Below are 27,065 nucleotides of genomic sequence, written 5' to 3' on the forward strand. Positions count from 1 at the left end.
CTTATGTCTTCAAACTAATTGTTCAGTATAAGGTGTTTTGTTATAGGAGCCCAAAAGAACTAACACTACGTCCAAACAAGCATAGAACTCTGAAAAGCCATACTGATTGAGCATGGTCTAGCACCTGCCTGGATGGAAAGGCCAGAGGCCCTTCTTCTCCAAATGTTACTGGGAAGACACGGAGAAGGCATCGGTGAGTGACTAGGGATCTGGGACAACAAGAAAACATCCACTAGGCTACATTCAAAGATGTCTGAGAGAATACAACCACATATCATTGTCCCAGCGTGCAGCCAAGCTTCCATGTGAAGCCAGGCTTCACAGCTTTCACTTGTAGTTCCTGCACTCAGTAAGCTGAGGCAGATGAATTTCTGTGAGTTCTGATTCAGCCTGAGCCGGTCTTTAAACACCACAAAAACAAAACCAAACAAATCAGACTGCTTCTGTGAGAGCCCACACGAATAGGGTGGCAGACAGACACCAAGAGCTCACTTGTGCCCCCGTGGATTCCAGAGAGCTGGCAGAAGACGCTGAGAGTGACTATGCAAGCTAGTTTTCAGGACAAGGAGGAAGCCAAGTGTTCTGCCCCTTGGAGGACACCAGCACTTTCCCCAGGGGTGTGTGCTTCTCTGTAGGAGCACCCTACCTGGAGGTGTTACTTACGTGCCAGCTAACCAAAGGCAGCGGTGCCTATCTCAGTCCAAGGTTGTAGCCACCTCCCATCCATACTCCACACCCTGGAAGTAACAGCTGCCACCAAAGTGGCGAAACAGGTCCATGCTATCCGCCCTGTCACCAGAACAGAGAGCCATCTTCAAATGCTCTGTATTACCAGGGTCTTTGGTAGAGAAGAAAAATGAGCTGCAGCTGCAACAAGAGAAATATGGTGCCCAAGTGCTGTCAGATGCTCAGACAGCAACTGACCAACAGGAGATGATAGAGGAGGCTGGAGGGGAAAGCCAGACATCCATGGGAACGCCCAATTCCTTTCCCACCAAACCCCACTTTACCAGTGTAGGCCAACCGAGGTCTAAACTTAGGGCCTGGATAGGATGACTGGAGGCTTCCGCAAATTAAGCTCATGAGGGTTCCCTTCTGTGCTGGACTAAGAGGCAAACAGGCAAGTCTTCCAGCACATCCTTTCCCTGAGATTCCATCTTACTTGTCTTGACAGAATGTACATACAACATGGCTCAGACTTTATTATTGCGCCTGCCCCCGTGTCAGAGCATGCACATAGCCCCCACAGACCCCATCCTATCCATCCATGACTGAGGATACGCAGTAGCACGGACCCCATTTCATATGCCCATGATGGGACATACAGACAGCACCACAGACTCCATATCACATGACCAGAGCAGGGAATCCACACAGTTACACCTTCCCTTCTCTATGTTCTCCATTACTAAACATGCCAACACCCTCATGTGCCCCATCCTGTATTATCCAAGCAAAATCAAGTTGGGATATCCAAGCAAGGTCAGGACAGCCCCCTAGGGAAACAGAACACAGACTCCTCGACATTGGGCAAAGGAATATGTTTCTCACAACTGCCCAAACACTCAAGTACATCAACAAACATGGTCTCTGGGGTGTGGTTAGGGCTCCTGACAGGAGTTTTGTAGTGCCCAGCAAAGGCACACAGAAAGACTACCAGGCTGATAAAAAAAGACTCAACACCTTCCCCATCATCAGTCAGCCAGTATATCTGCTAGCTCTCAAAGCCACTCAAGTGCTGACTTCCAGCCAAGTTGAGCCCCTCCAGGTTAATACTCAGTATTACACTAGACTTTTTTCGAGTGATCCTATTGGTTCTTTGCCAGCTAAGCACTCCTAGAATCCCAAGAGAACATTTCCAACAAGACCTAGCATTGGCTCCCTTTTCTCTGCCATTGATTCCTTTTGTTGTCACCATAGCAGCTGTCACAGAGGCAAGGGCCTGTCAGTTCCTGCCGACACCACCACCACAGGCCACCACAGAGAAAGGACATGGCATGGCACAACCACGAGGCAGGAGGTGCCTCCAGGACCAAGGGTGTGCTGCTCTGCTGATGCTGTGCTGTTGGCACAGAAACGCCTACAGCTAATGACAGAGTGGCAAGTACAGCAGCATGAAAGAAGCAAAAACAGCGTCCTGGAGGATTAAAGGCTAGACCAGGAAGTCAAGACCAGTTCTACCTGACCTACAGCCAGGGTCCCCAGCCCTCAGGCCCAAGCCACCAGTGGCCCAAGACGGTGACCCTGGCTCTAGCCTCTGGAAACATCACAGGTATTTCATAGACAGCAAGATCCCAGGAGACTGCCGTGTCAGAGATGGGCCCTAACTCAAGGAAATATTGCAAGAGACACACAAGAGACTCCAGGAGAAGCAAGTGGCCCAAGGTCACAGAGGGCACATCTAACATGGTTTAATCTCAAGCCTGGCACTCATCTTTAACTAAGTAATTGGAGAGGTTCTGATGTCATCATTCCACATGTCTACAGTTTTCCTGGTCATGACCTGGTGGGTACAGCCCCACTGAGTAGGTCTCAGACTTTCCACCATCATACTGCCTGGCATCCAGCCTTGGCTACCAATTCCAAAGGATGCTCTGTTGGTACCTGCAATTATGAATTCCAACCCCCATGATTTGTGTTCACGACAGGGCCTGGATGCAGGAACAGCTCACGGGCACAACACTCATTTTTCACAGCACTCATTTTTGTTGGATGGCTATGGTTTAGAAGTGTCACTACCAATGCAAAGGCTCGGGTGCAGAAGGCTGGGATCCAACTGGTAGAGCCAATCGTTGAGAGGTGACCAGATCATACGGGTACTGACTCAATGAACTAATCTATTGGTGGATGTTTAATTTGATGATATTATTGGGAAGAAGAGGAACTTTGGGAGGTAGAAGCTTTCAGAGAAAATAGGTCAGTGAGGAGGTAGATATTCAGGGGCTAAATACCTCCCCCCTCCCTCCCCATCTCCCTCCCTCCCTCCCTCCCTCCCTCCCTCTCCCTCCCTCCTAGCCACCATGAAGCAAGCTATACCTTCCTCCTCCATATACTTGCACCACCATGACATTCCACATCTTGAGCCAAAGGAATGGGTCCAGCCAATCTTGGACTGAAAGATCTGAAATCTGAGCCATGATAAATCTTTTCTTTTATGTTAGGTACTTTGTTGAAGCAACAAAAGACTGAGGTACACATAAGACAGAGCCCTGAGGACACACTATCACCTTTTGGGGCCACATGTGAATGCACTCACTACACCTGGACTCAAGATCAAAGACTAAGCCCGGATTCTCATGTAGACGCTGAGTTCCACTCTTATCTACTGACTAGATGTCATTCAAGTCCCTGCCCTCATCCCCATAAGCCCGAGGTGGCTGGGTAAAGCAAGCAACTGGTGTCAGGAACTATATCGGTCTGTTCACACAACAGACATCAGCAAGCATAAAAATGAAACCAGAGAGCAAAGCACAAGGAGCTCCCACAAAGGCATGTGAAGAATGATTCAAGAGTGCACTGGCACTCATGGCCCAGGGACTGTGTGCAGCAGTTTCAGCGTCCTCCTGCCATAGCTAACATGAACTGCTAGAACCTGTGTTCTTCATCTGGCAAAGTCAGCTGCACAACTCTCCAGTAAACTCAGGCAACACATTGCCACAACCACCAGAAGACAGCATTGGACGGTATGAAAGTAAGCTCAGTAAATGAAAGGTTTTGATTAGGTAGCAAGATTTCTCTATAAACTATTCTTCATCAATGGGCCAGCAGGTCAGCTCAGTACGTAAAGATGTTTGCCCCAAACCTGACAATCTGCCCAGGGATCTACATGATACAAGCCAAGAAAAGACCCCCAAAAGTCGTCCTTTGACCTCTGTATGTGTGCTATGACATGCATGAAAGATATACAAAATAAAAATAAATGTGATTTAAATTTTTTTCATCAAATGGCATAAACACCATCAAGTGTCTAAAATAACAGCAGGTGTGGGTAGAAAGGCACTCTGAGTGCACTGTGGAGCCAAGATGCTATCACCCATGCTCAGAAGGATCACCGGTCAGGGCTGGCCCTAAGCAGATTTCCACTTTCAAAAACAAACACAACAAACCATGTAACACAAGTTTTATAATGTACATGGCTCATACAGACACATGAGCAATAAGAACTGGAGCACATATCACCTTGACATGCTAACACTTTCTGTACTGGACAATACATTAGTTTGCACAAAGTAACAAATCTGACTAAAGAATTGCCAAATAAAAGCCAAAGGATTCAAGACACTTATAAAGGTTTGGGGGTTTGTTTAGTTGTTTTTGAGATGGGTCTCACTATGTAGCCCTGGCTGACTTTGAACGTACAGAAATTCACTCTCAGTTGATCAGAGTAAAGGTGTGTGAGCCATCATGCCCAGTTAAAAGTGCCCCCCACTTTTTTTTTTTTTTTTGAAACAGGGTTTCTCTGTATAGCCCTGGCTGTCCAAGAACTCTGAATATCACGCTGGCCTCAAACTGAAGAGATCCACCTGCCTCTACCTTCCGAGCACTGGGATTAAAGAGGTGTGTGCCACCATTGCCCAACTAAAAGCCCATTCTTAATGCATGTGTGCATGTATTTAGACACATACTGTGCACCAAAACAAAACAAAAACAAAAAACCACCCAAGCAAAAGACACTTCAGAGAATGGTAAATATATATTAATGTTAACACAAATACTGTTTTATTTTGTTTAGGTATTTTGAGGTTTGTTTCTTTGGAGACATTATCTTACTAGGTAGACCAGGGTACTCTCGTGAGTGCTGAGATGATAACATACATGCTACTATACCCATCTGAAAAGAAATGTATCTAACGAAAAGACATTTGCCCAAACAGCCACAAGTATGTTAGAAGATGCTCAAAATCATTATCACTGAGGCAAAATGCAAGCCAAAATCACATCAACATAAAGGACACACTCCTTTATACCCACCAGATTGGGTATAAAGGTTGGCTTCCTTTTTCCAGAAGGAACCAACTGTGGTACACCACTACTGGAGGTATAAAATAGTGCTGTGGTATGAAAAGTAGCTTGGAGGACAGAGGACTGTCATACCATCTGGTATGCACCAAGAGGAAAGAGGGGGGAACTGTCATTCAACCAATACTGCTGTAGAAATGTCCACGGCAAAACTACTTATGACAACCAAGAGGAGGGAACAACCCAAACATCACTGTATTTAATCTTTAAAAAGGAATGAAGCTCTGAAACATGGCTGTAAACTTTGGATTCATTGTATTCAGTTAAAGAAGCCAGATCCAAAAGTTCTAACTCACAGAGACAGAAAGCAAACTGGCAGTTGTCCCTGTTGGGGGGAAATATGGCAACTGTGATTGGGATGGACCAAGAGAGAAGTAATGTCTGTGCAACCCTATACACTCCACATGCCACTGATTTGGTAGGTCTGGAAGACAGTCTGATCAGTAAAGAAAAGCCTTGCAAGAGTGAGGGGACCTGAGTTCAATCCTCAGGACCCCATGGGGTTTGTTTTGTTTTGTTTTGTTTTATTTTTCTATTGGATATTTTATTTACATTTCAGATGCCATCCCCTTTCCCCATTTCTCCTCCCTAGAAAACCCCTATCCCGTTCCCCCTTCTCCTTTTTGCTTTTATACAATTTTTTTTTAATGTTAATCAAAGGCTTTATAAGTTTGGTAATGCTCAATAACAAGATGCCCATACAATCAGAACCCAATACCCAACCTAGATATATCAACCATCTTTGACTAGTGAAGACACGCAAACATCCGGCTCCTTGCCCACCCCCTCTCTTTCTTTCTTTTCTTTTCTTTCTTTCTTTCTTTCTTTCTTTCTTTCTTTCTTTCTTCTTCTTCTTCTTCTTCTTCTTCTTCTTCTTCTTCTTCTTCTCTCTCTGTCTCTCTCTCTCTCTCTCTCGCTCTCTCCCCCTAGCTCCTCCTCTCCTCTCCTTACTCCTCCTCTTCCTCTCCTTACTCCTCCTCTTCCTCTCCTTACTCCTCCCACCTTAGCTCCTCCTATATATCACCCTTCCTGTTTAAAATAAAACTTTTCTCTTAAAATACAATTAGAGCATAATTATACCAATTTGTGTCAGTAAGGTACAAGATAGACCTAATACCCAGTCCATCATTTTGTTGACTAACCAGAACCTCTGTCATCTCTCCTAACTAAAAGACTTAGTTCTGAACCTGGCTTTTTTTTCTTTTTTTTCTTTTTTTTTTTTTTTTCTTGGCTTTAGAATGAATGTCAGCTGAAAACCATCCTCTCAAATCTTTTCTCTCAAAGTAAATAGCCAGGATTGGCTATGAGACTAAAAGTCTTCAACCCTGTCAGAAGTCCTGAATGACTGAGTTAACTGAGATTATTGGAAACACAAAGCATAGCTTCTAAAACTTAGGCAATTTATAGAGACCACTGAACACCTGGACAACCCCTATACTACAAAACGTTGGAGCATCCGATCTTCAGCCTTCTGGCCCAGGATCATCTGACAGACCTAGTGATGCAGAATTATTAAGGGCTGACTACTCTATCTTGGCAGATATAATCAGTCAACTATTCTGAAAGTGTGCCCTTTTCTGGACAGTGATTTGTCTGTAGATGAAAAGAGGCAATTCTTGCCTAGTGGCTGTCTCACCACAACTGGAGTTGTCTGTGTTGGGGGAAAATATGTCGACTGTAATTGGGATGGACCAAGAGAGAAGCAATGTCTGTGCAACCCTATACACTCCACATGCCACTGATTTGGTGGGTCTGGAAGACAGTCTGATCAGTAAAGGAAAGCCTTGCAAGAGTGAGGGGACCTGAGTTCAATCCTCAGGACCCCATGGGTTTTTTTTTTGTTTGTTTGTTTGTTTTTGTTTTTTAAAAGGGCCAGGCATAGTGGTATGTGCTGCTGTAATCCCAGTGCTGAGATGAAGACAGACAGAAAGCTGGGGGACTACTGGAAAGTCACACTAGCATACTAGAGAAGCTCCTGGCCAATTAGAAACCCAGTCCCAAAAAGCAAGGGGGAAGGTCAGGGAGCTGGCTCAGTGGTTAAGAACACCTATGACTCTTGAACAAGACTCAAGTTCAGTTCCCAGCACCCATGCTGGGTGGGGATCCAACATCCTCTTCTGGGCTGCTACAGGCACCTGTATACATACACACAATTTAAAAATAAAATCTTTAGGAAAGAGGTGAAAAGTGCCCAAGGAATGACACCCAATTGTCCTCTAGCCTCCTCACACTTGTGTTTTCACACATGTTCGTGCACATGTGCATTCACATATATATACACAAAGAACAATTTCGTAGAACACTATATAAAATGTTTAAATAAAAGATGAGATTGCCAGGCTTGGTGGCACACACCATTAACCCCAGCACTCAGGAGCAAGAGGCAAATGGATGTCTATGAGTTTGAGGCCAGCCTGGTCTACAAAGTTAAGAGAAGAAACAGAGAAAAACATTACATAGGAAAGAAGAGAAAGCAGATAAAAATGAATGTCTTGAAAAAAAGTAAAAGGCTAAAAGACACTCAGTGCAGCAAACTGAAAGTGACGGGCTTGGGACATAGCCATGCTGAAAGAGAAACCTTCAAGATAAAGCTGGTAAAGGAAAAGCCAGCCGGGGGGGGGGGGGGAGGGTTGAGGATATTACTGTCATAGTCTTGTACTGACAGTGTGTATAGCATGAGGAGGATAAAGGAAATCTCCATGTCGTCTTTAACTTTACCTGTGCCTGTTCAGTTTAACTAGCCTCTGCGTATATCTGTGAGCAAAGCCTAATTCCCGAGCTACACCTGGAAGACTAACAAGTCCCAAGCAGGGCCAGAAAACAAGGCCCCAGAGCTGCTCTGCTGGCCTGGGAGAATAGACAGGTGAGGAAAACTGTGGGAATCCTCGAGACTTGGCCCAAGTTCACAAACCCAAACTGAGTTTCCCAATCAAAGACAAAGCAAGCCGCTGCGCAGTTTCAAGTTTCCCTTTAGACACAGAGCATCGGCGCCAACCAACACCAGGAGGGACGGGAAGAACCAGGGACTGTTTACACAAACACAAACAAAAAGCCTTTCACCCTCAATCATTCACCCTGAAGGCTCTTCAAGAGCCACAGGAACCTGGTTCCACACAGCTCAGAGGTGGAAGAGCCAGCAGAACATGTGCACTACACAAGCTGCCCACAGGCCACATTCTGGTGCAGCCAGTCCTCCCACCACAGGCCACCACTCAGAGAGACACCACTCACCCTCATGGGCCTTTGTAGAAAAAGTGTCTACATACCCAACAAAATAAAGACCTCCAGTCTGTAAAAGCCTAGAGTGGCATTGTCTTAATCAAGAAATTAAAACTTAAGTGGTGGTGTCACACATCTGGGCTCAGGTTCCCTAGGCTCTACATTCGCCCTCTCAGGAGAACACGTGAACAAAAGAACTCTCTCACACACTTTGAGGGAGAGTGATAAATACAACCCTAGTCCTATGAAAAATTGTAAAACTACTTAAAACATTGAAAGGATTTTGTTGGTTTGGGTTTTTTTGGGGGGAGAGGGGAGTGGTCTTTGGTATTTTATTTTGTTTTGGTTTTAATAATTCAATTGCAGGTTTTTGAGCATAAACTCTGTAGACAAAAACTGTGTGTTCCAATGTCAAAAGTTTGGACACACCTGAGCCCTAATGTCTGTGTGGCAGCACTAAGGGCTCCATTAACATGTCTACCTTCTGCCTTGTGGCAGGTAAGGACCCCTAAGGCTGTGGGATGGGACACAGGCCTCACTGGAGTAATCAGTGATCACAGGCCACTTCTGGTCAATCCTCTAGAGGTTCTAGGCAGTAAGAGCACAGAGGGAGGGAGGTGGATCATTCCTCCCCCTCCATCTAGGCCAGATACCCCGCTGGGCCGACAGAAGCTCAGAACAGCTCTATCTACTGAACAGTAACACTTGCCCCCTGGGCTACAGCTCCAGGTCTGTCCTGTGGCTTTGATCAAAATAAGAGCAGTGCCTAGGGCCAAACCCAAGTCTAGGAAAGTGTCCAGACCACTAGGAACAGAGCTTTCCACAGTCTAGTAGGGACTTACCTTAACACAAATGGAATAGGAGGGGAGGCTTGGGAAGCAGAAGAAGGCATGCTGGGAAGCAGCCATCCATCACCTCAGAGCTAGTTCAAATCAGGATTATTAGGGGCTTGGCAAAATAATTTGTTTCCCTGGCTTGTCTCTATCTAACTGAAAAGAAATTCCAATTAAAAAACCCTAAAAGATACCCTCTTCAACAGAAAAAAAGCCATGGAGGCAAGGCCAAAGACAGACTCCTAAGACCTGGGACAGGCCCTGGGCCTTCAGCTACTCCTCATAAAAAGCTCAGGGGTACACGACTACCACAAACCCCAGAACCATGTGCACTCCCCAGGAATCTGGAACTGGGCAGGATGGAGCTGCTGCTGTCCTTCTCCTGTCACCCAAGGACCCTGTATTCATATCCCAATCATGTCACCAGCATAGAGCTCAAGTTCAGGGGAGACCAGCGTAGACAGCCTCAGAGTGAGCTGCCTGCTGCCTACAACTGCCTCCGGGGCATTACAGGGCACTAGGAAGCTGAAACCAGACTTGTGACATCACTAGAACAATTCCTATTTCCTTTTTACTTTCCAGATGTTCCTCACAAAAGGAGCACAAAAAAATTATAGGAAAAATCATCTTGTGACTATTTGTAAGGAGGTCGGAAATGTAAGTGACTTCTCTCCCTTCTTCAAAGATGTCTTATGAGAGAGGCTGCTGTGTGAAATGACTCCACAGACCTGGCAAAGTCTGTGCTGACCCTCTTCCATATCGCACAGCCCTGCACTGCATCGCAGGAGACCATCAGCTTAGCCCAAGCACAGGTAATAAGATATTGAAGGGACAGGAGGGAACTAAGAGCCAAGCCGTGCTGTGGAGGAGTACCTAGGCTAACCTGGCCACACTGCTTTGCCTTCCAAACCCTGCAGGAAAGTGTGCCACAGATGGCTCCAGCAGGGACCCAGGAAGAGTCTCCAATGCAGCTGAGCAGATTCCCAGCACTATCTATACCCAATAGCACCTGTCTGCATTCCGTTGGGATGCTGCTGTCCAGAGGTGGCAGCTGCCCCAGACACCCACTCTACACCCCAGCTTACCTCCCATGTCACATGATGAAATTGTTATCTACCAGCCTAGGTTCCTGGGTCAAGTTACTTAACCCCTGTGTGCTCACTGAACTCCTATAAAGCAGGTGCACAGCACTTCCTGTGACTACAAGGAATGATGCAAGGAGCACTCAGCACAAGGACCCATATGGAAGATGCTCAGGAAATACCAACTGCCACTCCCAGTCTTCTCCCCTAAGATTTTACTTACTTCTCAGAAACTTCATCAAGACATCTAGGTCATGCAAAGAACTGAAACCAAACATAAGGGTTCAGACCTCACTAAGGGCAAAAGAAAGAAGACCTCCTTCTTTAAAAATGTGTGTGTGTGTGTGTGTGTGTGTGTGTGTGTGTGTGTGTGCAGGTGTTTGTGCATTCCTAGTGCCTTCAGAGGCCAGAAGAGGGCATAAGATCCCCTGGGACAGCAGCTATAGTTTCAAGCCACCATGTGGGTACTGGAAATTGAATCTAGGTCCTCTGATAAAGCAGCCAATGTTTTTAATGCTCTCTCCAGCCCCATCCTTCACTAAGGCATAAGTAAAGAGGTCAAAGAGGGCAGGGAACGTAGCAACAGAAAGAACCATTAGTAGGCTACAAGTACATGAACCTTCAGCGAGAGACCAAAGAAGAAGCCCTGATCTACACGGCAGAGCCCATTAAAGGCCCAAGGCCTCGGTTTTCATCAACTCTGAGAGTCCTTTCAACCAGCAGCAGTAAAGAAGCCCCACTCTGCAGCAGACAGAGTTGACTCCCTACATAGAGTCCTCAAGCCCTCCTAATCCTGTAAGAAACTCACTGAAATATTCAGAGCAGTTAGAACAAGGTATCAAAGCAGGCCCACTCAGAACCCTCAGAAACCAGCGATCCTGACTGTGGAACATGCTTCATGGAAATGCTGGAAGATACAGTTAAGGACACTGAGAATATAAGGAAAAAGAAGAAGAGACTACATACACTCTCATTAAGCTAGAGACAGCCCTTAGTCAAAAATGTGGATGCCATCAGGCCACAGATGCCAGGCCATGTAAAGAATGGTGGCCAGGCTGGGCCTCCTAATGCTCACTAAATGCCACTCTTCAGATCAGAACACCTGCTGCATGAAGACTCTCCTTTGAGCCAACATGTCTGTTTAAGTGTTCAGGGGTTAGTGTAGCACTGTCCTCACTATGAAATGCAGAAAAGAAGATACACAGGAAGTTGCAGAGAAGAGGGAAGGAAATGTAGATGCTTTGATGCAGCAAAGATAGGACTGGCCCAAGTGAAACAGCAGCATGAATTCAGGTAGTTCGCTCCCCACACAGGGAGGAGGGACACAGAGGCAGAAGAGTTAAGAAGGTCAGTTAAAAACACTTGAAATCTGGATTGCAAATTATAATCAGGGAGTAAAAAACACTCAGCAAAAGGTGAATAAGAGCGGAGGGAAAAGGGCAAGACATTCATTCAGCAAGTTCCTGCCAACCTTCCTAGAAACCGGCCTGCCCCAACTGCTCCAGAAAAGAGGTACAACAGAAATGGCATTCTCAGCCTCACCTCTCCATTTTGCTCTCTGCAAGTTCTGAGATGTCCAAAGGCTATCATCTTTTTTTTTTTTTTTTAATTTATTTTATGTATTTGAGCACACTGTTGCTGTCTTCAGACACACCAGAAGAAGGCATCGGATTTCATTACAGATGGTTGTGAGCCACCATGTGGTTGCTGGGAATTGAACTCAGGACCTCTGGAAGAGCAGTCAGTGCTCTTAACCACTGAGCCATCTCTCCAGCCCAAAGGCTATCATCTTGTGGAGCCCCTTAAAGTGGCAGAGTAGCTAGGGGACTTCACTGTACTGGGGAGCCTCAGTAAACACCCACAGAGTAGAAGCACTGCCCCAGGAACCCGGTACAGACCACTTTCAGGGTCACAGATGTAACAAACTGGTGAGTGCCTGGTTTCTTACAAATTGGTGAGTGTGTTCACCTTCACACCCCCTCTTTAAGCAAAACTTAGATTTTTAATTTTGGAACCATTTTACAGGGCCCCACCCCCCACTGTTTACTTATTTGTTCTGAGGCTTTCTGAGTAACCAGAAAGTAAGGAGACCTACCTGCTACTCAGCTAGAGATGTGACAAACCCTGGGGAACTGCTATTCTTATAAGACTATGCATTTGGTTTTGACTCTTCACAGAAATGAGACAAAGTAACTAAATTAAGTTTTAAAGAATGAAACATAAAGGTGAAGCCAAGTAAAATCTTAAGTCTTAAATGAGTGTGGGGAGGGCATCAGTGCTCCAAACCTAGGGAGACTCTCCTGTGTTTTGATGCTCTGGCCCTTGCCAGCAGCTTCAGGTACCACCAGGAGCCTATCCAGCTATCACACTGTCCTTTCCCTGTCCCCAAACTGACATCATATTCCAGCCTTCACTGCTGCCTGCACAAGCCTCAGAGCAAATAAACAATGGGGGGGGGGGGAGGCCTGTAAAATGGTTCTAAAATTAAAAATCTAAGTTATTGCTTAAAGAGGGGGTGTGAAGGTGAACACACTGACGACGCCCAAATGACAGACAGCACATGTCAGCTCCACAACCAGTACAGGCCCTGGGCATGTTCTGGCAGGTCCCTGTGACAAGGCAGCAAGGTTAGCATCCTCTTTGCCACCCTAGTTCTCCCTGTGACCCGGACAAAAATCCTTGAGAAGAAGGGTAAAAATCACAAAGGTGGCCAGAGGCTTCTCTGGACCTCACAGAAAAAACACATGTCTTCGGTGACATGTCTTTCAGGACAAATCTGTATTTCTCTGCTTCTAGACACTAACGCTGGAGCACTGAAGCAAAGCACTACACCGGAACCTTTCATGAACATCAGACGCTTGTGAGCGTGTACATCAGCACTATACTCTACAGCCAGAGATCCTGACTCCTCTGCAACTGAGCAGCCCTCACAGGACCCCACACACAGTGAACCCAGAGTCCTACAGGGCACCTAGAATGGCACAGGACTCTCTGGGTCCCTGCTCAGTGAGGCTACGTGGAGCTCAGTGGGTGCAAACACTTGAATTGTAGCTGCAGGCGGAGGAATATCAGGTGCATCTCTACACCCTGAGGGCTCGACTCCTACACTTAAATCCCTCCCACTGGAACAGCCGGCTCCAGTTTCACCCAGCCAGCGAGCCAGCGTGAGAACAGATCTTGCTCCTCAGCCCTCAGCACCTTGCACAGAAGGAGGACTCCACATCCCGGCACTGCCCACCTTTGGTAAGTGCTTACAATTTCTGCAAGTTTTCTTTAAAAATACTCTATAATGTGTCTTGAGGAATCTGTCTGGGTAAATAGTTTGCTGTTGTCTGTTCTTTCCTGCTCTCTCTATTCCCTAAGGATTACTCAGAACCCGGCAGGTGCATCTTGTGGATACAGACCACAATTACAGAACTCCTAATAGAGTTCATACATTATTCCAAGACTATGAGCAAGCTTATTTAGAAATCAAGCCTTCGTTTCTGTTATAAAATTTATTTTAAAAACAAAAGATGAATTTATAGTATTGCTCAATTGTTCCCTACTTTTCAAAGAAATTACGATAAATTTTGACATAAAAGAGGCAAAAATCACATATGTATGAAGAGATATAACTATACAACTGCTTGGTTTCATTCCTAGTTTAACATCTAAAACTTTTCAAGTTTAAAATAACTGCTGCTTTGACAAAACCTTTCAAAAATGAGAAGCCAACAAAGTTGAAGTTTTTGTCTGGTTGTTAAGGTTATACATGTTGGGGTGGGGGCCATAAATCTGTACGAAGATAATTACTCAAGCAATAATCGGCCAGGTCTGATGAAGTCGGATTTCATTTAAGCAGAAGCACCGACATTTGCTCTCCCGGTGTTTGCTGAGCCTTACCAAGGGCTCTCTGATATTCTAAGCTGCTGATAAAGAAACAGGAGGCCAGGCGAGCTCTGGTGCAATGCTGGCTGGGAGGCTGGCTGTGTGCACACCGGGAGCCAGCACAACAGAACTCACTTGCTTTCTGGACCCTTTCTTCCGAACACACTCTAGAAAACTGCTTTCTGCTAAGGTTATGGCCGTCCTAAGTTCACCTTCACCTTAAAGAACAGAAAGTTTGGGAGGGAGTGGCGGCCAGTTACTGCAAAAGCTCAAATGAAGTAAAACTCACAAATCTCGTTCTTGCGACACCCCAGTGGGTAGACGACAGTGGCGTGCCCTTGAGTGGTGCAATAACGCCACATCACAGTGCTGTAATTATAGCATGCCCTTCACCACGTTCCACCTGCGAGGCTCTGTGCCAGACAGCTGGACACCACCAGGAGGAATCTTACAGCACTGTCTTGATTTGCAGGTCAATTCACAGGACAAACATAGCTGCCTAGCCCGGCACATCGCTGTCCTATAAAGCAAAGCTGTAATTACCTCCATTGTGTCCTATTAGAGTTCTTTTAAATTATTCTTTCTCTTGTCTGATTTTTAAGTGCAAGCCCCTTAGAAACTTTTAAAACCTGCCTGCCAGCCACTCACTGTTGCCTTGACAGCTGCAGCCACACTATAGGTCCACACTCAGGGACTGCTGGAGTTTAGTGCTTTAAAGACAAACAGAACACTGGCCAAGCGAAACTACACAGTGCTCACTGTGTGTGTGGGCAGGTTATCCCGGATAGCACACTGTGGGCAGGGGGAAGGTACTCTCAGCCCAGGGCCCTTTCTGAATGCAAAGTCAAGTAATTGAATATAAGAGATATTGAAGTTTCAAGTCATACAGCTGATGTATGTCAGCAAAAAAAATAAATAAATAAATAAAATTGGGGCACAACTTGCAAATCTTAAGCTGGATACTGTATATGTTTTAGGTCACTGTATTACTATACATAGTGTATGCTGCATTGCAAGATGATTCAGGGAAGGAAGTCTGGGGAAGCATGTTTAAGAACAGGGCTTCCCCAAGACAGACAGAGAACAGCTCTCTACCACAAGCCCTTGACCCAGGCGGGGTGTCTGTGGGAAGACACCCTTATGAACCCCGACCATCGTGTGGGAAGTAGAAGGGAAGAGGGTAGGGGGCCAGGTAAAACCCCTCGGGGATTGTTTCAGCATCAAACATGCTAACATTATAGTTCTCAGACAGCCAGGGGTCCACATATAGCCTTCCAGGGATGTATTCCCAAAGTAGTAACAGACCATCCCCAAAAAGGGAAGCCACATACCCTTCTTGTACCTTCAGGAAAAGCTTCACCTTTGAATACAAATCCAAACTTACTGTAAACAGTCAAAGTTCTTGGCTTTCCTGTTTTGGCAACAATATGCGCTTTTGGGAATATTTAACACCAGCAGCTGCCAGACAGTACAAAGTCCAGCAGGTATAAACTGACCAAACAGGACTTGCTGTAAGCCTCCGTGTCCACAGACATATGTGCCTGGCTGCGGTCATGGCTGTGGGTTAATTTCTTCATAGTCATAAACCTCACTTGGTTAGGACAGAGAACTCACAGGCTGACATCATCATTCAAAAGCTTACAAAAGCATCAATTTTATCCCACTTACTTCTCTAACACAGTAGTTTTATAGATGAGTTACGCCCGCCTTACACCTGCCTCCAAGCAGCGAGCTCTCTGCTTTAATTAGCAATTGTGAAATCCTGAGGGGTCAGTTTATCCAAAGTTACTGAAGCGATTATAGCCGAGCCTCTGCATCTACCCATTCCCTTTCAGTTTTAATAAACCTCAGGAAATAGCCTCACTCTAGAGCCTTGAACAAGAGCCACAGCTGCTTATCCCACCCTGCCTGCTCACTGTCCTGGAGATCACACACATGCGCGTATACACACACGCACATGCACACACGCACATATACTCAGTAATAACTATTTTCTCGGTTATTCTTTAGGACAACATATTGTGATTTGTAAAACCACCTGTCTCTTGCAAGACAAGAAAACCTTACCATAACAATGTACTTATTTAACCACTGTAGATGTTCAATATTTAACCACAGTGGTATGCTTACTTCTTCTGCCCGAAACCATCACTAATGTTTACTACAGTTGCTCCTCTGAAGGCCATCATTATGTCCTTACATCCTGAGGGGCTCTTCCAGCCTGTGCAGTACACACGGTGTACTGTCCCGGGTCTGTCCCCAGGAACTGGGAAGCAGCTCACACTCAGCAAAGGTTTGCAACTGTCATCATTCTGCTCACGGTGCTCCCAGCTAGTGATGAAATCATCTCTCTCAGATCTGTGCCATGACATATCCTATACAGCCATGGGAACCTGACTTGCAGAGGTTCTCACGCCTTCAGAATCAAGAGTGTAATGAGCATGCCAGCACAGGCCCCACTGACTTATCGAGCTGCCCTCATCAGCTAGTCAGACAAGGAAGGCTTCTCAGATTCCCTGACACAGGCAGGGAAAATGCACTCCAGGTAGAAGCTGGGCCCAGAGAGTTTCTTTACATTTTTCCTTTTAATAAGAAGAAAAAGAATAGTCACATGGCTATTACCAAGTGTTAATATGAACACCTTTGACATAGAACTTCTGTCTTCACTTCAGCTTCTGCAGTAAAAGTGAAGTCAGGGAGGACCCACTTTGACAGCTCAGTCTCCCATACTCCTCCCCGCAAAAGAGCCTAGAATCCTAGCTTGCTCCCTGGCATGGGGCACCTGACATTCTCATCTAAAATGGGTGCTTCACTCACTGCTATGCAGACTCTCACCATGGACTGCTCTCAGGATGGGCTGAGCCACACTGTTCTCCCAAACAATTACTAACGAGCCCTTAACTCTGATTATAAAGTAGCTGCACTTCAGCTCTTTGTGAGCTGCTTCTTGCTTTGAGAGAAAAGTCTTGCTAAGCAGCACAAGCAGTCCTTGAACTTGAGAACTTGACACCCTCTGCCTTAGTCTACCCTAAGTGATGGAATTGCTGGTACCACAGCACCAGATATACTTTTCTTGTGTGTGTAAACTAGAAGAGAAACCAAATAAAGCCTGATAGCATCCTCAGAAATATGAAGCATATAAGTAGACATGAAGAGCCTGTTCCTGTAGCTAGCCGCTGCACCGCACTGCCCACTCTACACATGCACACTGGGAACAGGGAGACAGACAGGAGTGAGGACCTAATCGTAAGACTTGAGTTCTGTTTCTAAAGGTAGGGTTCATACAAGAGTGTGTGTGTCTAGTGTTAGAGGGCATGGCTTTACATATTTTTCACAAATTCAGTTTTGTAGCTGAAAACATGTTTCTTAAATAATTTCCACTGAATGTTATTTTTAAGTGTTTAAAATATTTAGTAAGAAGCCTTTCCCTTTTCACATATCCTATACAAACCAAGGAACCTGACCTCAACCGTCACTCTCTACCCAAGGTCCACCCAGAGTCACCCCAGATGTCCAGGGAGGCAGCTTCACTAAGTGCTCAGCCTTTGGTTAGGAAGCACACTATGAGATCTGGGTATGAGGGGCACCGGGGCAGGGTGGCCTCCTCCCTCTAGGCTGCTCTGGTCTCTTGAGGAGGCTTATATATCCAAGGAAGGGAAGGGCAAACCTATGAGTTATTCCCAAACACTGATGAGCGGCAAGGCATAAAAGCCACTCAGGGACTCACAAATCATCCTAACAGCACCGCAAACAGAGTTGACCTAAATATAGCATTCATATTCATATTGAGACAACATAGATGCTACTTCCTAGGGCTGAGGGTGTAGTTCAGTGGGTAAGAACATTTACCCAGTGATAACGCTAAGGATCTGAGTATCACCCCCCCCCCCAAAAGTACAATACTGGCTGATAAAATGGGCTTTTGTGGTTTTAGAAGCAGTAGAGTAAGTCCTATGTCTTAAATATTTTTAATTTTAAATATTCACACACATAATATAGCAGCAGCATAGCTAAACCAGGCCTTGGAGCACTCAGTCAAACAACGCCATAGCACATTCACTAAGTGTCTGCTCCCATAGAGTACACAGAGGGGACAGGAGGCTCTGGTTACAGAATCCTATCAGAAACCCCAAACAAATAGACCAAAAAGAAGTCCAGACTGCAGGACATAGATCTCCAAAACTCAAAGGATCACCTTTAACACTGTGCTCTCTTGATCTCCAGGCAATTCTTGCAGGTCAGACTTAAGAAACTATCACAGGATGCTGGCTGCCAGGAGGACAGACTAGTAGGGATGCATGTGTCAGCTGCTCTCTAAAGGTACTAGGCTCCTAGTCTGTCTTCAGTGTGACAGTGCAGATACTGACCCTCTAACCCTGCACCTGACACCAGTCTCTATCTGCCTTCACAGCTGTAGGTGCCAAACGGAAGGAACTTTCCTTGTTAGGCCCTCAGCACATGGAGCTGGCTTCAAATAAAGTACTCGGAGCAAGAAAGAAGACAGTACTCACCTCCTTCAAAGCCACCACATCCTGGTCAAAGAGGAGGCAGCAGTGACCACACACTGAGCAGACCAGAGTCCAAACACAAAGGACAATGAGTCTCCTAAAGGAACGGAAACCAAAAAAGCCACACTACATTCCACGGCCCCCGGGAAAACCCTTCAAGTACAAATGCTTCCAGTGTCCGTTCACATGCAACGAGAAGTCACATCTTTTCAACCACATGAAGTATGGGCTCTGTAAAAACTCCATTACTTTAGTGTCAGAGCAAGATCGTATTCCCAAGTGTCCCAAATCTAGCTCGCTGGACCCTAAGCAGCCCCACCAGCCAGAGCCTGCCTCAAAGCCAGCCACTTCCAAGTCTCTCCTAAATGGACTCCCCAGCTTTGAGTCAAAGTCTCAACAGGGCTCTGCAAAGGAGGATTCCAAAGAGAACCTAGAAATGCAGGCTCGGGGAGCCCACAAGGGTCCCCAGAAAATAGCCCTACAGAAAGAAATGCCACCAGAAGCCATTATCAACACCCAGCCTTGCCTCGACAGTGGGGTTAGACCTTCAGCATTTGTTCCAGTTGGGGAGCACAGACTTAGGGGGCCAGAAGACACAGAGGCTTCTGAAATGCTGGCATTAACCAACTCTACCACCAAAGCCACCTCATTCCATGGCAAGTCTGCATTCCATACTCCAGGTTATCCCTGGAAAGCAGGCTCCCCATTCCTCCCTCCTGAGTTTCCACATAAAATCCAATCTACAAAGGGGTTTGGTGCTATCTCCCCCTACATGCATCCTGCAATCCCGGAGTACCCCCATCCCTTCTACACAGAACACGGGCTGGCTGCCATCTACTCCCCCTACCTCCTGACCGGGAACACGCCTGAGTGTGAGACCACTTTGCTGTCTGTCTATGGCCAAGACCAAAGACACTTCCTGTCTCATCCTGGGCCAATCCCCAAGCACTTGAATGCATCTCCATCAACCTATGACCACTACAGATTCTTCCAGCAATACCACTCTAATCTGCCAATCCCTTATGGATTTTACAGACCAGAGTCTGCATTCCCCTCCTACAGTCTCAGGCTCCCGTCTGTCACTGGCATCACACGAGATCAGAGCTCTCGCTTGCTTGAAGATGCAGCCCTGGCTTACCCAGCCTCAAGTCCCTCAGAGTTAAACCTTTCAAGTTCCCACAGGAAACACACAGAGTTTGAGAAGGAAAGTCCAGCTCCTGAAGCAAAAGATCCTTCTAAAGATGGGCAAAGGGATGCAGAAGAGGCCAAAATGAGCCCCCGAGCAGGGAGCGCGGCCACGGGCTCCCCAGGAAGGCCAAGCCCCACCAACTTCACCCAAACAAGCCAAACATTCGAAGGCTTGTGTGATCTCTCAAACAAAGCGGCCTCCTCAGGAACTCTGGAGCGACTCCAGCAACCCGAGCAGAGCCCCACTGCCTTCAAACCTGTCCAGAGGGGCTCAGAAAGTCCTCACTCTCAACCTCCTGCAAACAGAACAGAGTCTCCAAAAAGGTAAGAAAATTTCTTTTTCAAAATCTCCAATGTAGTTTTGTTTGACACCAAGTTCACACTTGTTCAGAATGCTTTACATAGCCGGGTGGTGGTGGCGCACACCTTTAATCCCAGCACTTGGGAGACAGACAGAGGCAGGTGGATTTCTAAGTTCGAGGCCAGCCTGGTCTACAGAGTGAGTTCCAGATAGGGGCTACACAGAGAAACTCTGTCTCGAAAAACAACAAACAAACAAACAAACAAAAAAACGAACAAACAAAAAAACAGAATGCTTTACATGATCATTCTCCTAAGATTTCTCCTCATTTCTTCTCTTCTAGCCTCCAGGCCATGAGCAATGACCCTCCAGCCCAGAGAGGGAGCAGTGCCTCTTTCATCACAGAGGCCCCTCCCTCCAGCCCAGAGGACCACTCCAGAATAGGCCCCCTCAATCTCTCCAAGAAGCTGGAGACAAACCCTGCAGCCACTTATGGACCCATGTATGCAAGCAATGCCCAGGCAGACACTCTGGGCTTCTCAGGGCTGCAGGACCTGCCACTCAATCTGTCCGTAAAGGATCCCTGTAATGCCTGGGCTCCAAGGCCTGCCCTCCCTGGCCCACCACAAGGTGCAGAACCTGATGCTGCTCCAAAGACTGAGACGAAAGGTTCTGAAGATAGGACGAGCCTTGTGGAGACACAGCAAGACAAGGCCCACAGCAGAACAAGCCCAGATGTACACACGGTAGACAGCAGTGATGAGCAGACGCAGACGGCAGCTGTGGCTCTCTGTCAGCTGGCAGCCTACAGCCCAGGGAATATCCGAGTGGGCGATGAGGAAAACACAGTCCAGGAACCCACCCGTCAAGATGTGCCCACCCTCAGTTCTACAGAGAACCAGGAGGCTCAGTGTGATCTCAGACCCAAAGGACAAAAGAGGACAAGTCAAAGGGATGCAGGAAAATCCCAGCAAGGAACTAAAAAGCCAAAGCTGAATGACACTGTACCAAGAGTACTCACTCTGCGCAAAAGAACCCGGGTATCCTGAGGCCTCGTGTGCACTGGGTGCTGTGGCTAAGGAGATGCTTTTCACACTGCGTTCCAAGCAGAATCATCACTGTTTTGCTTTTTGGAGGAGGCACCATCTTGCCATGCTGCTCGAGCTGGCATTAAACTGTGATCTTCCTGCTTTGGCCTCCTAAGTGCTGGGCCAACCAGTATTCCCACAGTTTACCTTCACTTTTTATCAAGTCAGTTTTTATAAATACAGTTTTTCTTTTCTTCTCCAAAAGGACAAAAGGCTGTAATCCTGTTTAGTTTTTTTGTAAACATTAAGATAAATATTAAAAGGTGTTTCTACTTCTGGTTGTAAAAAAACATCTGAGTGGCTTATGCTCTCCAAGACTGATGAATAACCTGGGATTTCCTGTTTGTGACACATCAGGGAAATACACAGAACTAGCTCAGCAGTGTGAGTAGACTCACGGAAAGGACCTTTCACAAGTACTACTTTTCAGGACTAAAACTTTTACTGTGTTCCTGTTTTCCTATTAAATAAATATAGTTATGTGTTTCGATGCCACGTCTTCAGTTTAAGCATCAACTGTTGCACATAAGAAGTGCTGTGATTATTTCTAACTGAACTGTCCACAAGCATCCAGGGGCTGATTTTGCTAGTAATTTGTTCCCATCAAGGAAGTGCATTGCTGGTGAAGGTAGGATCACCTTCTTCTATTTGCTTATGATGTCACAGCAAACATTCTCACTTAGGCTCATGCTCCACTCCCTAAAACGATGTTCTTGTTAATTTTCCAATAAACTCATGTGTGAACTTTGAGAACACATAAAGTAAACATCAGCGTAAGCTCTATGGTATTCTTTAGAGTGTCCTGCCTGCCTTAGTATTCAGCAAGAAAGAGCTGACAGCTGAGGCAGCAAATGAAACTAAGAAAGTGCTTCTAGGATTGGTAAATAAATTAGTAGCCATAGAGTCCAGGCATGTAGTAATCCTCACCATGGGGCTCTTCAAGGACCACCAAGGAGTCCTGAGTCTCTGAGTGCCTGGAGGACAAGGTCAGGAGCATTGTAACTAACACCGTGTGGCAAGAGCTCTACTACTCTCACTCCCAAGAGCCAGCCCTTCTCCTACTTCCAGAGGCAACCTTCCACCCCACATGCCAGAGCCAAATGCAGGCACTGAGCTCAGGAATCCATGCTTCCTTTATGAGAAATCCTTTTGATCAGCCAGCAATTCCCACTCCCAGCCAGCCCCAACAGAGGATGCCCAGAGATGCTGACTGATATTCTGTCTACCTTCAGATGATGTTAGAAATAGAGAAACACGGGCTGGAGAGATGGCTCAGTGGTTAAGAGCACTGGCTGCTCTTCCAGAGATCCTGAGTTCAATTCCCAGTAAGCACACAGTGGCTCACAACCATCTGAAATGGGGTCTGATGCCCTCTTCCGGTGTCTCTGAAGAAAGCAATGGTGAATACATAAATAAATCTTTAAAAAAAAAGAAATAGAGAAACACTTTGCAACTGGTTAAATGCATATAAAACTTCAAATACCAGCATAAAAGAGGGATGCAGGGGTTTTCACGAAAGTTATGAAATACGTAAGGTCAGTGCTGCAAACCATTTAGAACAGTATAGCAGGTTTCTGCTCATGGAAGCAGGAAAAACCTCTGTTAAACGTGGCGAGACAGGAGGAGGAGCCCTGTCCATCCACAGAGCTGGGAAAGGCCTTTAGGTCCATCCAAACCACCACATATACTAACCCAAACTTACTCTCTTGTGATAAGAACAACAACAACAAATATCTTACCTTCCAGCCTGACTCTTTTTTTTTACGTTTCGCAAACAACAAAAGCATGATCCCTCCTGCTCCCCAACAAGTAAAGGCCTGAAAGAAGGGAATGATGAACCGAACATCGGCCCGTGCTCATGACCCCACATAAGAACTCAGCCCTCCACTTGGGCCCCGAGACTCTGAAGAAGGATGATGGATAGCTCACCCACTGCCTCTAACATCTTAAATGGCAAACAAGAAGAACCTAGCCAGCTGCCACCCATGCCTGAGTGAAGCATGAGAAACTAACTACTCTACCAAACAGGAGGTGTTCAGCCTCCAGGAAATTGGTCTGTATATTGGTACCATGGGCCTCAGATCAGGGATCTACCAGGGAAAAATACCATCCTCCATGGACAGCTGCTCCAAGGGCAACTTTCAACAGTGTAGTCATGGCAACTAGAGTAGACATTCTATCGGCCTATAAAACAAAAGGAATCTCTACATTTAAAAAAAAAAACAAACAAACAAACTAGGGTCTTACTTGTTTCCCAAGGACTGACTCTCCACCTTCACATTACACACAAAACAAGCTTTCAAGATGAGGTAAAGAGAACCACCACATGACCTAGCAGTAATCCCAGTGCCAGACACACTATATAAACATAAAGCAAAGACACACTCTCGCCTCCTCTCCACAGCACCCAGCAAATGGGATCATGGGGAGAGTGAGCACACTGCAGCATCCCTTACAGGAGCAGGACACTCTTACACATGCTACACTACGATGGGGCTTGAGATCGCTACACTATGAAATGGGCCAGACACAAATGGCAAAACATTGGACACACTTTGTACTTACATTAAGACCCAAGGATGGAAAAAAAACATAAGACCAGGAAGTGGACTGGTGTTATGTGGTGTGGGAAACAGGTTATTTGGAACAACAGATGATTTAGAACCAGATGTATGAGATGTTTGCCCAATAGCATGAATGAAGTTAATGCCATCGAGAGGAATGCTTGGAAAAGGTGACAACAAATTTCTGTTTTATCAATTTTTAACATGAGGGTTTTTTTTAATGAAAATGTAATATACTAAAATCCATTGAAGTTCATTTTATATGAGCAAACTGTAAGGTAGGTAAACTGTATCTCAAATTATATTTTAAAACAAAAAGCAAAAACCCTTTCTAAACAATCCCAACAGTGGTCAGCTGTGATGTGTCCTCTTCCCACACCACCTTCACAGGGCAGGAAAGGACAAATAGATACAAAACACAGACACTCCCTTGAAGAAAATATGTACAGGCAGACAATTCACCCAATAGCAAAGTCAAAGATGCCACAATATAGTCTCCATTTTTAAAAACTTGGGTGTCTGACAGCTCAAAATGGCACAAGTGCTAAAACTAAACAATAGTGTAGCTCAGGGCACTGGTCAGCATGGCCCCGCCCACCTGTTCTAGACATTGGTCAACATGGCCCCACCCACCTGTTCTAGACACTGGTCAGCATGGCCCCGCCCACCTGTTCTAGACACTGGTCAGCATGGCCCCACCCACCTGTTCTAGACACTGGTCAGCATGGCCCCGCCCACCTGTTCTAGACACTGGTCAGCATGGCCCCACCCACCTGTTCTAGACACTGGTCAGCATGGCCCCACCCACCTGTTCTAGACACTGGTCAGCATGGCCCCACCCACCTGTTCTAGACACTGGTCAGCATGGCCCCGCCCACCTGTTCTAGACACTGATCAACATGGCCCCGCCCACCTGTTCTAGACATTGTTCAACATGGCCCCACCCACCTGTTCTAGACACTGGTCAGCATGGCCCCACCCACCTGTTCTAGACACTGATCAACATGGCCCCACCCACCTGTTCTAGACACTGGTCAGCATGGCCCCACCCACCTGTTCTAGACACTGGTCAGCATGGCCCCGCCCACCTGTTCTAGACACTGATCAACATGGCCCCACCCACCTGTTCTAGACACTGGTCAGCATGGCCCCGCCCACCTGTTCTAGACATTGATCAACATGGCCCCACCCACCTGTTCTAGACACTGGTCAGCATGGCCCCACCCACCTGTTCTAGACACTGATCAACATGGCCCCACCCACCTGTTCTAGACACTGGTCAGCATGGCCCCGCCCACCTGTTCTAGACATTGATCAACATGGCCCCACCCACCTGTTCTAGACACTGGTCAGCATGGCCCCGCCCACCTGTTCTAGACACTGATCAACATGGCCCCACCCACCTGTTCTAGACACTGGTCAGCATGGCCCCGCCCACCTGTTCTAGACATTGATCAACATGGCCCCACCCACCTGTTCTAGACACTGGTCAGCATGGCCCCACCCACCTGTTCTAGACACTGATCAACATGGCCCCACCCACCTGTTCTAGACACTGGTCAGCATGGCCCCGCCCACCTGTTCTAGACACTGATCAACATGGCCCCACCCACCTGTTCTAGACACTGGTCAGCATGGCCCCGCCCACCTGTTCTAGACATTGGTCAACATGGCCCCACCCACCTGTTCTAGACATTGGTCAACATGGCCCCGCCCACCTGTTCTAGACATTGGTCAACATGGCCCAGCCCACCTGTTCTAGACACTGGTCAACATGGCCCTGCCCACCTGTTCTAGACATTGGTCAACATGGCCCTGCCCACCTGTTCTAGACATTGGTCAACATAGTCCTGCCCACCTGTTCTAGACATTGGTCAACATGGCCCAGCCCACCTGTTCTAGACATTGGTCAACATGGCCCAGCCCACCTGTTCTAGACATTGGTCAACATGGCCCTGCCCACCTGTTCTAGACATTGGTCAACATGGCCCCGCCCAGGGACCTTTTCACCTGGGACATGAAATGCCAGATATCCTACATATGTATCATCAGAGCCAGTGGAGATCTCCAACTTTCCTGTCTCCTCTCCCCATCTCAAAAGCATGCTCTTAACAAAACTGTTGTATATTTAATTTTATATGGTATTTGCTACTTAAGAGGACCCAAACAAATGTCATGACACCATCTGAATGTTCCTGTTAAATGATGTCATGCAGTGAGGCAAACAGGAGTTCTGGGCTGAAGTGCTAAGCTGGCCAAAACTGACAGGATCAACGTTTGCAGAACTCTGGATACCAATCAAACATTCATGACAGCCAGAGGAATGCTAGAGGAAGGAAGTTCCTTCGTCTCGGCGCTCACAGACACTCTACCATGTCATGTCTGATGCTGAGCTAGGGGACGGACTGTAGTCACTACTGTGGGACTACAGTGGGCATCAGTGCATCCTAAGAGCAACTGCCTGGTTGTGTGGAGGGGGATTTCTTCTGGAGATTCCTATTAAAATATTCAAAATATTCTGTTTTCAACCAAAACAAAAATTGTAAGGCAGGAAAGTATAATGCAAACACAGGAGAAAAGACAACTCTGAAGCAGCCCAGACATTTGGACTTAACCAAAGACTTTTAAAATGCTCAAAGGAAACCGAAGACTGTATCTGAACAAACTGAAAATGTCAACAAAGAGACAGAAGTTGTAAAATTGAAAAGCCAACAGTTGAAATGCAGGTTCTCTAGAGGGGTGTGATGACCACCAACTTGCCAGGGTCCATCATAACTTAGGACACGGGTCTCCAGGTGTGTCTATGAGGGAGTTTCTAGATTGAGTTAACTAAGATAGGAACCCATCCTAAATGTGGGATGCACAATTCCATGAGCAGGAGTCCCAGACTACATAAAAAGGAAAAAGTGAACTAAGCACCAACATCTTTCTCTGTTCCCTAACTGCGGATGCAACGTGGCTGTCTGCCTCGCACTCCTGCTGGCCTGCCTTCCCCACCAAGATGCACTGTACTCTCAAGATGCATGCACCAAAACAAGCCCTTCCTTCCTTTAACTAATTCAGTCAGGTGTCTGGTCACAATTCTAAGGAAAGGAACTAATACAGGGGCTTACAGTCAGATCTGCACATGTAAAAGGCAAAATTACTGAGCATAGAAACTGAAATCACCCAGTATGAGGACCAGGGACAAAATAATAAAGGAATAGAACCTAAGAGACCAGAGTGACACAACGGAGCACAGCCACACACCCGAACGTCATGTCCCAGAGGGAGACAGGAGAATGTGGCAGGTGGAATACTTAAGGAAGTGAACACCGAGCACGGCACAAGCCTGGAGGAAAGGCAGGAATCTACACACCCAAGAAGCTCACAACACACAAGGCGTAAAGTCCT

The 27,065-nt window shown here is 46.5% G+C and overlaps 2 protein-coding genes across 3 annotated transcripts in view; one reads left to right on the forward strand and one right to left on the reverse strand.

Annotated features, from left to right (window-relative positions):
* Positions 1–27,065, reverse strand: part of Tbcd (tubulin folding cofactor D) — a 168,648-nt gene that overhangs the window by 84,489 nt on the left and 57,094 nt on the right. The window lies entirely within an intron of this gene.
* On the forward strand, positions 13,044–21,874 carry Znf750 (zinc finger protein 750). 2 transcript variants are annotated; one of them, XM_034508083.2, is made up of 4 exons: positions 13,044–13,396; positions 18,248–18,343; positions 18,435–20,043; positions 20,364–21,874. In XM_034508083.2, the coding sequence occupies exons 3-4, from the start codon at positions 18,620–18,622 to the stop codon at positions 21,067–21,069; spliced, it is 2,130 nt and encodes a 709-aa protein (XP_034363974.1). In that variant the 5' UTR covers positions 13,044–13,396; positions 18,248–18,343; positions 18,435–18,619; the 3' UTR covers positions 21,070–21,874. The 2 variants fall into 2 exon arrangements, with proteins under 2 accessions (XP_034363974.1, XP_034363973.1); XM_034508082.2 differs by lacking the exon at positions 18,248–18,343.

Source organism: Arvicanthis niloticus, chromosome 6 (genome assembly GCF_011762505.2).
Source record: "Arvicanthis niloticus isolate mArvNil1 chromosome 6, mArvNil1.pat.X, whole genome shotgun sequence".
NCBI classification, from domain to species: domain Eukaryota; kingdom Metazoa; phylum Chordata; class Mammalia; order Rodentia; family Muridae; genus Arvicanthis; species Arvicanthis niloticus.